General features: G+C 54.7%; 1 protein-coding gene across 2 annotated transcripts in view; it reads right to left on the bottom strand.

Moving 5' to 3' along the window:
- Positions 1 to 13,549, bottom strand: part of CDH23 (cadherin related 23) — a 396,562-nt gene that overhangs the window by 217,263 nt on the left and 165,750 nt on the right. For both annotated transcript variants that reach the window (XM_082715700.1, XM_082715699.1), the window contains exons 8-9: positions 11,052 to 11,180; positions 3,625 to 3,703 (exon numbers count right to left, since the gene is read on the bottom strand). In XM_082715700.1, the coding sequence (XP_082571826.1) occupies positions 3,625 to 3,703; positions 11,052 to 11,180 (208 nt within the window). The remainder of the gene's footprint in view (positions 1 to 3,624; positions 3,704 to 11,051; positions 11,181 to 13,549) is intronic.

Below are 13,549 nucleotides of genomic sequence, written 5' to 3'. Positions count from 1 at the left end.
GGTCCTCTGTGGGAAAGAACCTTGTCATTCTTCAGTTTCAGTTTGGCCACAAGAGGCTGAGAACAAATTGATGGCAATGGAGCCATAACTTACCTCTGAAGGCCTCTTTGTTCTTGGCAAAACAGAGGGGTCATTAGTAATGGTGGAAGTGCTGGTGTGCAGACATAAATCCCCCCAGCTGCAGGGCTGATAAACAGCCCGGAGGGGATGGGGACCTCCTGGAGCCAAGCAGGTTAACCGCGTGCCATGGGTTACCCATGGGTTCAGACTTGCGTCCACCCACCTGGAGACAGAGCTGTCCCACCCCCCAGCTCTGGAGGTGCCCAGAGACTCAGTCACCCACAGTGGCCATTAGGACCCACACCTGGCTCCAGGAGCCCCTGAGACACGCATTCTTTCTTTCAAATGAAAATGGTTCTCTAGCATCCAGGGCAGGAGCACGCTCCCATAGGGTATTCAGAGCCAGTTTGGGCCAGTCAGCATGAAGGTGCCCTTGTGGGCATTCCTTCTTCCTGCTTCAAGCCAAAGAGACAGTGGCCGAGCCTCCCAGAAAAGGGCTGAGACTTAACAGCTCTGGAAAGGCTGGTGTGTGAGGCCAGATCCTTGGCAGATGAAATGCTTTGCTGCAGTGTCTACCAGTCGAGAGAAGTAGAGATGAGGCCATATCCTACTTTTCTGTCTACCAGCTCCTCTGGGGACTTCGGTCTCCTGCCTGTCTGCCTGATTTAGGCTCACACTGAGGCTGGACTGCACGGAGACCTTGCCAGTGCAGGGCGAGGGAGAAGGGCAGGCAGGAACAGGTACCTAGGTGAGCCAGGTACTCAGGATGGGGAAGGAGGAAAAAAGGAAGGACTGCCTTTTCCTCAAACTGCCTAAAAAGAATTTGAGTGGGGTTGTGGGTTGTGTGGTGACAAACACATGAGAGAGCTAAAGAACCATCAAGTTTACACTACGAACGAGATCTAAGTGCTATCTTAGCAAGGACTGCAAGTATTTGCCGCAGGTATTGCCTACCCTTCCTATTTCTGCACCCATAGCAGACTCTACCAATTGAATACTGCACTAATAATAATACTGCCTGTCTGGCTTCATGGTCTTCTTCAGGCAGCCATTACCAATGGATCGCAGTTGGCATATGAGAGGAAACCCATTTGTCATCCTTTCTAAAAGCCCTCAAAGTACATTTTTGCTGGCAGTGGGATTCCTAAAAAAGCTAGGCTAAATGCTGCAAGCCTTCTGGAAGTTTCTGCCTCCTGCCCCCACCTTCATGCACATCGCCTACCTATAATTTCACATCCTGGGTCTCCGTTTTCATCCTCCTATTCACACTTGGGGGTCTGGCCAGGTAGAGTATGCCCCTGGAAGTCCCAGGTTTCAGAGCCCAGCCCAGGCACTAAAGGCTCAGAAGCTCTGACTTCCCACCTCCTGCACCCAGGGGAGGGGCGAGGCGGGAGAGCTGGTTAGGGCCATCTTTGAGGGCTGGAAAGGGCCTGGGTTTCTGAGGCTGGTGGCCTGGCACCCAGCAGGAAAGAATGGACAAATTCCCTGGAGGATGGCCTCTCAGTGTCACGCAGGAATTTCCAGTCTGGCCATGACCACAGGCTACCTCCTGTCTCCTTGCTCCCTACCTTCATCCAGGCTGGGGTATGTCTGGAAGCAGCCCACAGGCAAGGAGATGAGAATACAATCCTCCACCCAGCCAGGTATCCCCTTACGCTGCTGCCTTATCCTGGCACCTCAAATCTATCACACTTGGGGCTCACTGGGGTTCCCTTAGTTCGCCAGTGCAAGCCCCTTCTCCCTGGGAGGCACTTGCTTTGTTTCCCAAATTGAAAAAGTCATGAAGGTAAAGTAAGCCAGCACTAACATGGGCCTCCCTCCCTCTCTGCTCAGCAGGAGAGGGCTCCCTAATTTCCAGGGAACTTGCCTTCCTGCAGAATGGCTTCCTCCCTTTCCAGGACTAGCTTCCTCACACCCTGGCCTTAGGACCATCTGCATCTGGGGTGCAGTAAGAAAGGACTATTGTGGGGTCCCACCCCAGTTTCACAGAATGAGAATCTCTGGAGGGGGCCCAAGGACTCTGCATTCATTGTAGGAGCTCCAGCTGATTCTTGGGCATACTGGAATTTGAAAACCCAAGACGCTAGAATCACACTCTTCTCCTCCCTTCCTTCATTCCTCAAAGTACATATTGGGGTTTCCTCCACCAAATCCTGTGCTGGGCACCAGAATGGGGGAGAAATGGGGTGAGGAAGGAGAGGCCTGAACCCATGTGGCTGCTGCTGACCACGTGAACTGGATTGGTATTTGTTTTGGGGCCTGGGGTACCCTGGGCTTACAGACACCACAGTAGTCACGCCGGCAACAGCAGGTCACAGGGAGCCCACAATATCCCCGATTTCCTGCATCCCCAAGGAGGTGGAGGGTTTTCCTCCCATCAGCTAACTCCCAGCTTCCAAGGCTTACTGTTAGCCACCAGCAATTACAATAATAACAACAACTAACACGTATAAAGGAACTTACATCCATGAATTGGGTTCTTTACATATATTAAGTCTTCTGACCCTGAATCGCCCGAGATCGTACTCTCATTGCTCCCATTTCACAGATGAAAAACCAAGGCACAGAGACCCCCCCCCCAAGGCAACAGGCTCATGAGACTCTGTCCTCTATGTTCTTGATCACCACACCTTGGTGTCTTTTGCACGTTAGGGAAAAAAATGTCCCTCAAATGCCACTCCCTGTTGTAGGGGAGTAGTCGGGAGAGGCGACAGGGTAGACAGCAGCCTGGTGGCCTGCCATCCTCCTGGCCACCAGTCTGGCCTACCCATAGGCACAAGGCTAACCCTTCCCCAACTAGGGGGCAGGGCGGGAGGCCACTGGTGGGGTGGGGTGGGGTGGGAGCACAGGAACCAAGCCAGAGTGTGTGGGTAAGTGAGCATTCCCTCACAGGCCTCTCACCGACTCCCCCTCTCCAAAGCCACCCAGGCCTGGGACAGCCAAACAGAGCTGCTTGGTCCACCTTTAGGTAGGGACACGGGGTCAGGATTCCCATCACCCGGAACCTTCTCTGCAGGCAGTCACTGTTCTGCTTCACCAAGAGATGGGGCAGGAGAGGAGGGGGCTCTGTGCCCCCGCTTCAATACTCCTGATGAGACAAGAACTCTTAATGGTCCAAAATGTGAAAAGAGCATGGGATGAAAATACAGGCCCATTCCTCCTAAAATGATGCACAAACTGCCCCCTTTTTATCAAGTCAGAAAAGCAAAACAAACACCCAGAGCACTGAAGGAGGCAGATGAGGGTTCTCAGTGACCCTGGCTCAGAAGCCCAACACACTCGGATGCTTTGGATCTTGAACAGCAGTCACGGCTCCTGTCCCCCAACACCATCCAAGAGGCCTCCGACATGTGAACCTCAGTCCCCAGCTCCTCTTCTTCTCCCTGGTGCCTCCCTCCTTCATCCATTCAGTCCCCTTCCCAGGCCCTCTGCCCAGGATTGTCCCTGGGGGCAGGTCCCCTCACATTACTGTCCATACACCCAGACCTCTGCTCAGCTTTGCAGAGCCTGACACTCCTATGGGTTGGGGGGGAGGGTAGGGGGAACAGGGCACTGAGGCCTTACCTGAGACGATGGTGTAGCCAATCCCCCGGGGACGTCCTTTATCCTGGTCGATGGCAGTGATAACGCGTACAGTTGTGCCCTGGGTAGGAGAGAGGAGGGACCTGATTTGGCTGCTCAGCCCCTAGGTGGCCATCCTTCTTTATGTCTGTCTTGGTACCTACAGCTTCCGTCCCCTGCCACAAGGCCAGCCTAGGAAGTAGCTACTGAGGGCTTGGGTCTCAGCTGTCCACATCAACCTGGGGACCTAACAGGAAGGCCTCAGCAAATACCTTGGAGTCCCTTGGAGAGGCCCAATCTTGCTGATGCTCTCATTCCCTCTCACCCTTCCCATCTCCCCTCATCTGGTGTAACTACTCAGGAAAGAGGAAAAACAAGCTGGGGGATAAGAGATATGGTCTCTATCTTAACAACCCATTAAATTGTTGTGTGACCTCAGGAAGGTTGCTCTACCTCTCTGGTCTCAGTTTGCCCTACCTTAATATGAATAAGAGCAAAACCCCTGGGACCTTGAGTAAAGGAGATCATCATGGATCAATCACTCTACTAAGGAATGTATCATAAATCCCGAAAGTGAGTACCCTCAGGGATGACCTCCAAGGCCATCACAGCCCTATAAGTCATGCCCTAGCCAGCATGGCAACCAGCAGCTCTTGCCTCACACGGCTCTGTCCCACACCCTGTTCCTCCTCTCTGCAGCACTGAGGGGAGAAGGGGCCAGGATGTGGGACTGCCAGGATGGGGAGTCAGGAGTCCCTGCTCTTAGGGTGCACACAGCCTGTGTGTGTGGGGGGGTCAAGGACAGATTCACAGACACTGCTAAACACATTGAAGGGAGCTCAGATGTGGAAATGTACCGCAAAGTGCAGAAGTCCACCTGGAGGACCTGGCAAAGGGTTGTCTGGACAGCAACAGTGAGGACGGGTCATGAAGAAGGAGCGGGAGTTTGACAGCGAGAGGGAATGATACGGAAGGCAAAAGATACAGCCTAGGTGGGGACTTGGAGGCCGAGGACTCTCCAGGAAGGGATCCCGGCATGAATGGGCACATCCAAATACCAGCTGATGGACTGGTTGGTTGACTGAATAAGTGGATGCATGAAAGAGGATTCGCACATCACCACGACCTGCTGGGTCGCCCCTTGCCCAACGTGACCTTCACCTTACTCTCCAGCACTGTCATACCAATGTCCAGCCAGCCAAGCCTGTTCACCTGCCTGCCTGAAGTTCTGGCCTGGGCTGCAGTTTCCCCTGGTTGATAATCAGCAGGACAGCCCAGTCCCGCCCCTCTGGGGAAATATAACCCTGGCATTCCCATGTCTAATGACAATCTCTTGCGGCCTTGATTTGCTGTCCATCAGCTAGAGGGTGAGGTCTGCAGGTGCACTGTCCACCCCTACGTGTGCACCTCCTCCTGAGGACAGAGTCTTGTTCCCTCCCATCAGTAGGTGGGGCTCTGGGGGTGAGACACACAAAGGGCATCCCCCACCGGACCCTCGGAGCAGGGCCACCCCTGTGCACCTGTCGCTCCATCCTTTCCCAGGCTCAAGTGTAGAGCAATCTGGAACACCTCTAGCTCAGGCTGAGGGAAGGTGAGAATGTTCCAGGAGAAACAGTTCCTGCAGAAACATGGACACAGCCCTGAGGCCAGGGCCATGCAGAAGACAGGTCTGGCTTCCTCCCTGGGGGCCCCTACCCCCGGGGGAGACAGAAGCTCTGTCTACAGCCCTTGGGGGAATAGACTGTTAGGAAATCTAAGAAAGACACCATTAAATGAGCCCTCCCCAACCGGGTTTTGAAGGCCTGAACTGTGCCAGAGACCAGGTGGTACCAGCTTTGAGGTCCCTGTTCTTTCCCGAGCACCCACTCTGTGCCCAGTGCTGCTGCAAATGCCTTCTATGTGCTAACTCATTCTACCCTCACAGCTACCCCAGAATCCCCATCTTCTAGATGAGGAAGCTGAGGAATTTGAGTTACGTGGCTTGCCAAGGTCTCATGGCAAGGAAGGAATGGTGAAGTCAGGGTTCAAAGTCAGGTACTTTGGGTCCAAACTACTCTTGCCTGCCAGGCGATGCCGTCTCCCTCCCAGATTCTGTTATAATAATAGTAACTGCCATTTGTGAACATGCTTGCTAGGTGGCAGGCACTAATCTAAGCACTTCGCAAGCATTAGCTCATGTCACATTTGGGACAACTTACATCTCCCACCATTCCCTTGGGCTTCTGTGTAGTAATGGCTCCTCCAAGTAGTAAAGTGATTTAGAACAAAACAGAACAAGAGCACAGAAACCCTGTTAACCTTTGTTTTTCTGGGCTTTCAGATCTGATGACAGATCCTTCCCCTGCTCGTGGCCCCAGACCCAGGCATCTGTGGAGGGTCATTGCAGGGTCCGCACTAACAGTTTCCCTCAACGTCACCCCACAGAGGGCTTTTTGGGGGGTCTGCCCCTCCAGGGGACACTCCTCATGTAGGAGAGGCATCGGTTTTTCCCCAGGAGGAGGTCCCAACAGTGTGGGACTCTGGTGTGAGGCTCAGGGATTAGGACAGGCTTTCTGGACACGGGGACAACCCTCTCTTTTAGAGCCTACCTGGCCTGGGCCCTGGAAGTGTCCCATTTTGAGGGTCCACAGGCAGCCTCTGGTCTCCTGAGAGCAGGGACAAGCATGCCAGGTTAACCGGGTCCAGAGCCTACAGAGCACCTTTCCAGAAAGTCACTAAGTGGTAAACCTCCCAGAGCAGCTGCATGGACCCAGGCATGCAACCCAGGAGTGGCTGGGCTGAGCTGGGCCTACAGACAAGGACAAGTACAAGGACAAGGACAGGTACAATGCAGGAGGTCTGGAAGGGGGGGCGGTGGTTACCTTTGGAAAGATGGGAACTGGTGGCCAAAACACCCTCAGGCCTCAGAGCCCCAGGGGCATCTTGCTGTGGGCACCCCCACCTTGGTCTGCCTGGAGGCTCGTGGGCAGGTGGGGCTCGGAGGGGGCCAGGGGGCAATGGAGGACCAGAGGACAGGGAGGCTGGCTCTCCCCAGGAAGGGCCCCACCTAAGCTTCTGGGAACTGAGAACCACTAGGCCCCTGACAAAGTTTGGGTTCATCTCTTTTTGGGTAAATAAATCCATTTTTAATAAAACCCTGAGCTTTTAATACAAGTGCAGCCACAAAGACTGGAAATGTTATAAGAAGGAATTAGCAGGGAGGAATGGGGGCTCTTGGGATCCCATGGCTCTTGTTTCAGAGTCTTAGTAATTATATTTTCAATATACTGAAACTTATTTCCAAAGACAAGGGGCTGGAGAAGTGTGGCCCCTGCCTGGCCCAGAGCCAGGCCCCTTACTGATGACTCTCCAGACAGGGCGGGGGTTGGGGTACGCACTGGCATGTGGCTGGGGGAGCAAGTGGGCAGGCCTAGGAGGCTCAGAGAAGGGTCTACCCTGCCACCGGGCTCCTCCTGTCCCAGGAACCCACGTTGTAAGGAAAGGAGGCACCCTTCCGAGAGGCTAAAGGAGCACAGGACCCCAGGGTCCCATATTCTTGTGGTGGGAATAGCAGTATGGTGAGGGGGTTGGGGGTTTGACTCCATTGCCAGACCATCTGGGCTCAAATCCTTTGAGCGAGTAACTCACGGCTTTGTTTTCCCCATCTATAAAATGGGTGTAACAGCCCCCACTCCTCAGGGCCACATCCTGTGCACAGCAAATGCGAGAAAAGTCACTGTCATTGTATACTGGGACCGCTGTGAGCGTCTGATGAAGGCTTTCCTGGACAATGCCCGTGGGCGCTGTGCCCCACAATTTCAGCTCATTTGGACTCCCGAGCACCTCGGATTCATAATCCGTACCCTGGAGCTAAGGTGTCTTGTGGGTAATTACAGAGAGAGAACAGCTAACAGCCTGGGGAGAGCGAGCACTGGTTAAGCACCTACTGTGTGCCCAGCACTGTGCTGGGCACCTAGCTTAGGTCCTCACAAGCCCCAACACAGGGCAGTGTGGGAGGAAACAGGCTCAGAGGGTTCTAGAACCCGCTTCAAGTTGTAAGGTGTGGTAAGTGGGTGGGGCGAGGGGGATTGGGGGGAATGGAGGTCTGTGTTGGGGTGGGTCTGGGGGATTCCACTGCTCTGCCCAGGAGGTATGTCAAAGACAAGGGTGAGTGAGGGGTGCAAGGTGGCTCCAGCCTCTGAGGTTTGGGTGCTGGTGGGGAAGTCCAGTTGAAGGAGTTTGTGTCTCCCCTCTGAGGCCGGCCTTTTCCAGAGCGGGGTCGGGGGCAAGGGGTGGGCAGGGGTGAAGCCCAGGACCGGAGCTGGAGCTATAATCCACCGGGTTCTGGGCCTCAGGGATCCCAGCCCACCACTCTCTCTGGGACCGCCTTCCCCATTTCCATGACAGGATTAAGGACTTGAAAGGTGGACAGCAGTTGGCTTCGGGAGTGGGAGGCGCCTGTGGGGGGAGGGGACTTCCGACAAGAGCTGCCACAGCAGATTCTGAGGCAGAAAATCCTATTTCTCAGTCCTTAATTCCAGTCAATTCCAGTCAAAGGGCTGATAGGCATCAGCTGGCAGTAATTTGTGCAGTTTATCCGCTCTTTTCACCTTCTATCGGTCCTTCACTGACGGGCAGGCCGACATGCCGCTGCTCGAGTGAGGAAATTAAAATTTGATGCAATAATCCCAAATAAGAAGGATTTTATTAGGTAATATATACACTTTAGATGAGGCCTGCGGACCTGATACACTGATAGAGAGAGGCATACATGCTGGAAGCCGCAGATAAAGAGGCGGGGCGAGGCAGAGTGGGGCAGGGGCCTACCTGAGGCCTCGGGCCAGCAGCGGCCAGGCTGGGAGTGGGGATGCCTGAGTCCTTGAGGGTGAGGAGGCTGAACAGGCCACGCGGGGCTCCTCGGCCCTGGCTGGCCTGGGAAGTACCGAGTTAAGTCAGGGTTCCACACTGTAAAGTGACATGCAGGGCCCGGATCAAGGTATGGAAACCGATTAGAAGCCTGGAAAAATCAGGCTTGGGGCATAAGGGAATTGGCCCGCAGCGGAAAAGGCTGTGCTGGAGACATGGAAATGGGAGCCTCCTTTCAAGTGCGGGAGCAGGGAGGAGAAGCAGAGCTGTGTGCATGTGAGATGACTCTGTGGGCGCCTGGGGGGAGTCTGAAACCTCCCACTTAGATCCTTATCTGGTTCCCTGGAGCCCTTACATGACCCAAGTGGTGGGGCTCAGACCTGCCCCCTGGGAGCTCCCAAGGCATTGGCTGTAGTGGCCTCACAGCGCCCAAGGGACAAGCATGGCTTGCTGGGATCTCTAATGGGGCATGTGGATCTCCACTTCTTACAGCCTGCAGGCAATGGAGGCCCCGTGGCAGACATTACCAGCCCGTTTCCCAATGAGGCAGTGGTCCTCAGTGTGTGGGATTTGGCCAAAGCGAGTTCAGGGACCTGCTCCGAGTTTCTTGGCTACATGGCCACCAGAATGTCCTCACTTCAACAAGTTAGCTTTGAGCACCTTCTCTGCGCTCAGCCCTAGACCCGACATCCTGGGAGACCGGGTCCCAGGGACTCAGGCACCGTGATTGCCAGGAGCTCCTCGCACAGTGGGAGCATTCAAGGTACAACTATAATTCAGTGGTAAATTACGCAACCCAGGAGGAGTCCGCTCTGCCAAAGCCAAGGGGAAAGCAATGGCTGGCTATGTCTGTGGGCCAGTGAGGACGAAGCCAGGGGGAGAAATTCTAAGAAGGGCGGCCAGCAAGTTGGGAACCAACAGATAGGTAGATTTTGGACTGGTGACAGGAGCAGGCATAGGGGTGATGAGAATGGTAGGATGGTGAGAGACCTGGTCTGACCAGGGCACTGTTCCTTTGATTGTTCCTTCGTTCATTCATTTGTTCATTCATTCATTGCATAAACACACCCTCAGCTCCCCTGATGTGCTATGCCCACAGCAGACCCCATTCCTGCTGAACTATGCTTCTGGTCCAGCAGGGAAGCAGAGGCCGAGCAAGCTGTCCAAGGATGCTGAGAACTAAGAAAGGGATGTCCAGGGGCCCGGGGCCATTGGCAGGGCCCACCTCCTCTGAAAGGTCAGGGAAGGCCTCCCTGGGCTGAGAAGATGGGGGCACAGCAAAGAGATTTTGGAAGGAGATAGACTTTAGTCTCAAAAGCTAGAGGTCCTGCTGTCCACCAACCACTAAGAAAGAGCAGGTTAGGGTAGGGGGCATCGAGATGTCCCCCTCCACCGGAAATGCAGCTTCAGAGCCGTGCAACGGGAGACTGAAGAGCATCCTGCTTGTTAGCTCCTCCAGCCCACACCGGCCCCACACCCCTGGGGATGGAAGCAGAGTGCTTTGAGGATGCCATGCTCAGGATGGACCACAGTCTCCAAACTGGAGGTTGGCCTTCTCTGTGGTGGCCTACGGGTTCTGCACCCTGGCCAAGGGAAGCCTGTGTCTCACTTGTAATGCTTCTGCGAGCCCGTGCAGATGTGCAGGTGGGCCCCTAATGCCCGCATGTTCAGCTGGGTGCCCTACTTGGTTCTCAGTGCTGTGCGTCTAAGCATACTGAGTTCTCTCAAAAGGGAGGGCACTTTTTCCCCCCCAAGAGCGGCCCCCAAACTGCATGTCCAGAGGAGCCAGCTTTTCTTAATTTAGCAGCTCAGTGTACGTGCTTTATTCTAGTTTGCACAGAAGCATGGATGGCTATGAGGCAAGGGCTGGGTGAGCCCAGCTGCACACCCCCGGCCCCTGCCAAGCGGGCAGCGACACGTTTGGTCCTCAGAGACCCCCAGTCACAGCTGATTGGACCATAGGCAGACACAGGACCCAAGCACAACCAATTTATAGCCTAACTGGAGATCTGTGACCTTGTGACCTGGCACAAAATCAGGATCCCAACCAATCAGATGCCTCTTTGGGAAGCGTGGGCCTGGAGAAATCCAGAGACGGAGCTGTTAGAGGGGCAGCTGGAGCTGTGTGCTCTCACAGAAGGGCCAAGCCTGAGAGGACCGGGAATGAAGGGCAAACGGCCGCCATCTTGGGCAGCGCTCCTGGGCAGAGAGAGGCAGACTGACCTGTGGGGAATGTGGCTAAGCCGAGTCCAGATCTGCTCTCCAGACCAGGCTGGTTCCACAGGCGTCCCTGTCACCCCACAGCAATCTTTCTGAACTGCTCCCCTTAGTTTACACTAGTAAGTCTTTGTGTTTTTGCCTCTTGGAGGCCTCTGAGGGTGAAGTGAGAGGGGGAGGACATGGGGCATGGTGGCAAAGTATGAAGAGGGGGTCGGGCTTTCACTGGGCTAAGACACCCAACATGGATATGCACAGGGATTGAAGGGAGTAAGAAATGCCAAGGAAGAGCCTGTCCAGTCAAACAGGGCCCCCATCCCTAATAGAAGCTCAGAGGGAAGTCCCACGAGGGCCAGAGAGCGTCTTACCGGAGGAGAATGCTCATAGATGTTAGTGCTGTAAGGCAGGTTGATGAAGATGGGGTCCATGTCCTGGACATCTGTGATGATGATGGCCAAGTTGGCCAGGGTGGACAGAGGCCTGGTCTTATCTTGATCCTTAGAGGACAAAGAATATACAACCTTAGATGGTGCCATTATTGACATGCACACACGTGCACATACACACACATCTGAACACACATGACACCCCTGAATACAAACACATGTGCCCATGGACCCAAGTGCTCCTCTACTCCCATGGGAAGCACATTAGTACACAGAAGTTTGAGGACTCGAACCCACAGTGATCTCTGACCTGTGCAGGAAAACATAAACAGGAACCCCAATGCCTGGCAGAAGATGGTTTGTCTAATGTCACAAAGCAGGGCTAGGGTAGAGCCAGAGCTCCTGCCCCCAGCCCAGACTAGGCCTGATCATCCTGGACATGTCATGGGTGGGATGACTGGCCTGGGGAAACAAGATGGTGCTGTCCTTAGCAATTTCTCTTGATTCAGGCAGAGGGCCAGTGGCCCTTGCCATGCCTACTTCCTGCCACCTCTCATCCTGGGACAGCAAGGTAATGACCAGCATGGGTGCTCCTCAGAAGAAAGACCCTCTAATGGCAGAGAGGGCCACTCTGAGACCTGCACCCCTACCAGCGACAAACACTCCCCACCCCCACCCACCCCCACAGGGTTTACTGGTCAAGCAACTTTTCTGGCAGAACCAGCAGGGGGAGCTCCAGGGCCTGTGACATTTGGGGGACTCCAGGAAGAAATCCTTAGAGATCGTATGGGCCATCCCTCTGTGGCCAGGTAGGCAATGTTTAGACCCTCCTAGTCAGTTGGAAATGTAGTCTTAGGAAAGCTCACCGAGAAAGGAAACCAGAAACACAGCTTCGATAGCCCTAACATACACAGCCCACTGTGATGAACTGTTTAAACAGCCCTCTGCTATTGAATGACGATAGCCCCCAGGAACAGACTCGCTTCTGAGTACAGACTACTAACAGGCATAGGGCTACCCCTTGTTTGCTTCTGTACATACCATGTGCCCATTATTCAGGTACATTAACAGAGGATCGGAGAGGATATTCAGATAGGAGACTCACAGAGGTAACTTGCCCAGAGTCACATGGCTAGAACTCAACTCAGATCCTTCTGCAGTAAAAACCTGTCCTAACTGCTCTGATCTGGGGCCCTAACATCAGCTCGGGCCCTGACTTGCTGTGTCGCTTCGAACAGATTTTCTTCCCTCTTGGGGTCTCAATTTCCTTATCTGTGAGATGAAGGGGCTCAAGGCAAGGACCCCCAAGGACCCTTGGGCCTGCAGATTCTCTGGTCTGGGATTTGAGGAGTGACTGCGCTCTGATTAGGTCTCCCTTGTTCTGGGGTGGCCGGACTGATGCCAAGCATTCCCCCCATCACAGCAAGCCTAGAGCTTGCTCCTGCCTTCCGGATACAGAGGTGCAGCAGAGCCTTTGGGAAGGGAAAGCAGGTTGTCCTAAGAGTCCTCAGGGGCAGCCCATGGAGAGGACAAAGGACTTTGGGGATGAGGAGTGAGAGCAGCAGGATGGAGGAGAGTCTGGACACAGGAGGAGCTGAGCCCAGAGGTTCTCATTTGTCATTACCGGGCTTTGCACGTAGAAAGCTTTGTCCAGCCTGGCAGCTGTCCTCCTGGTCCCACCGTCTTGGGGTCACAGCCCTCCTCCTGCCACAGATCCCTCCATCCAGCCTACCTGAGACTCCGGGGTGGGGGGCAGGGAATGGCAGGGGACACACCTGGCAGGGCGTGGACTTCGCCAGGTTCCCAGCTGTGACTCTGGGGGCCTGCAACTCTCAGCAGCCACTCCTAGGGAAGTTCTCCCATTTCCCCACCTGCCACCCACACTGCTCCCGGTGATGCCCAGATGCCTGGCAGGAGAACCTCCTTGGGGAAATGTCCCGCAGCCAAGGGCACAGCACCAGGCCTGAGGGGGACGGAGTTTCAGGTGGGGGAGCCATCCGCAGGGAAGGACCCCTCCTGTTCCACTGCTTGCAGGCCTGCTAGCCAGCAAAATTAAGAGCAATTTAACTGTATTCACCATCTCAGCTGGAGCCGGGCCTCTTGACAGGTCCGGCCACCCAGGTTCTTGCCAGCCCCCCGGCTCTGGTCTCTTCCCCGCCTGCCCAAAGCCATTTTCAGGGAAGACGGAAATTACTCCACAGGGACAGATGCATAGCAAGAAAGAGAGCAAGCAAGCATCTGTGTGTTCCTGGGCCCCTGCGTGTGCAAATGGAGAGCAGCTGGAGGGGCACCACGGCTGTGTGTGGGCGCGAGGCAGCGTGCAGAGAGCGGGCACCAGTTTTGCACACCTCCTTGATCCCAGAAATCTGGTTTACTAAGAGCAGGACATGTGACCTTCTGGACAAACTACACTTAACCAGGGGGGAAGGAAAGAATGTGAATGGCCCCCACAGTGGCCTCCCCAGGAAAAGCATGCACTT

This window comes from Mustela nivalis, assembly GCF_964662115.1.
Source record: "Mustela nivalis genome assembly, chromosome: 2".
Classification (NCBI taxonomy): Eukaryota; Metazoa; Chordata; class Mammalia; order Carnivora; family Mustelidae; genus Mustela; species Mustela nivalis.
The sequence above is the reverse complement of the archived record's forward strand: the minus strand, read 5'-3'. Positions and strand labels throughout refer to the sequence as shown.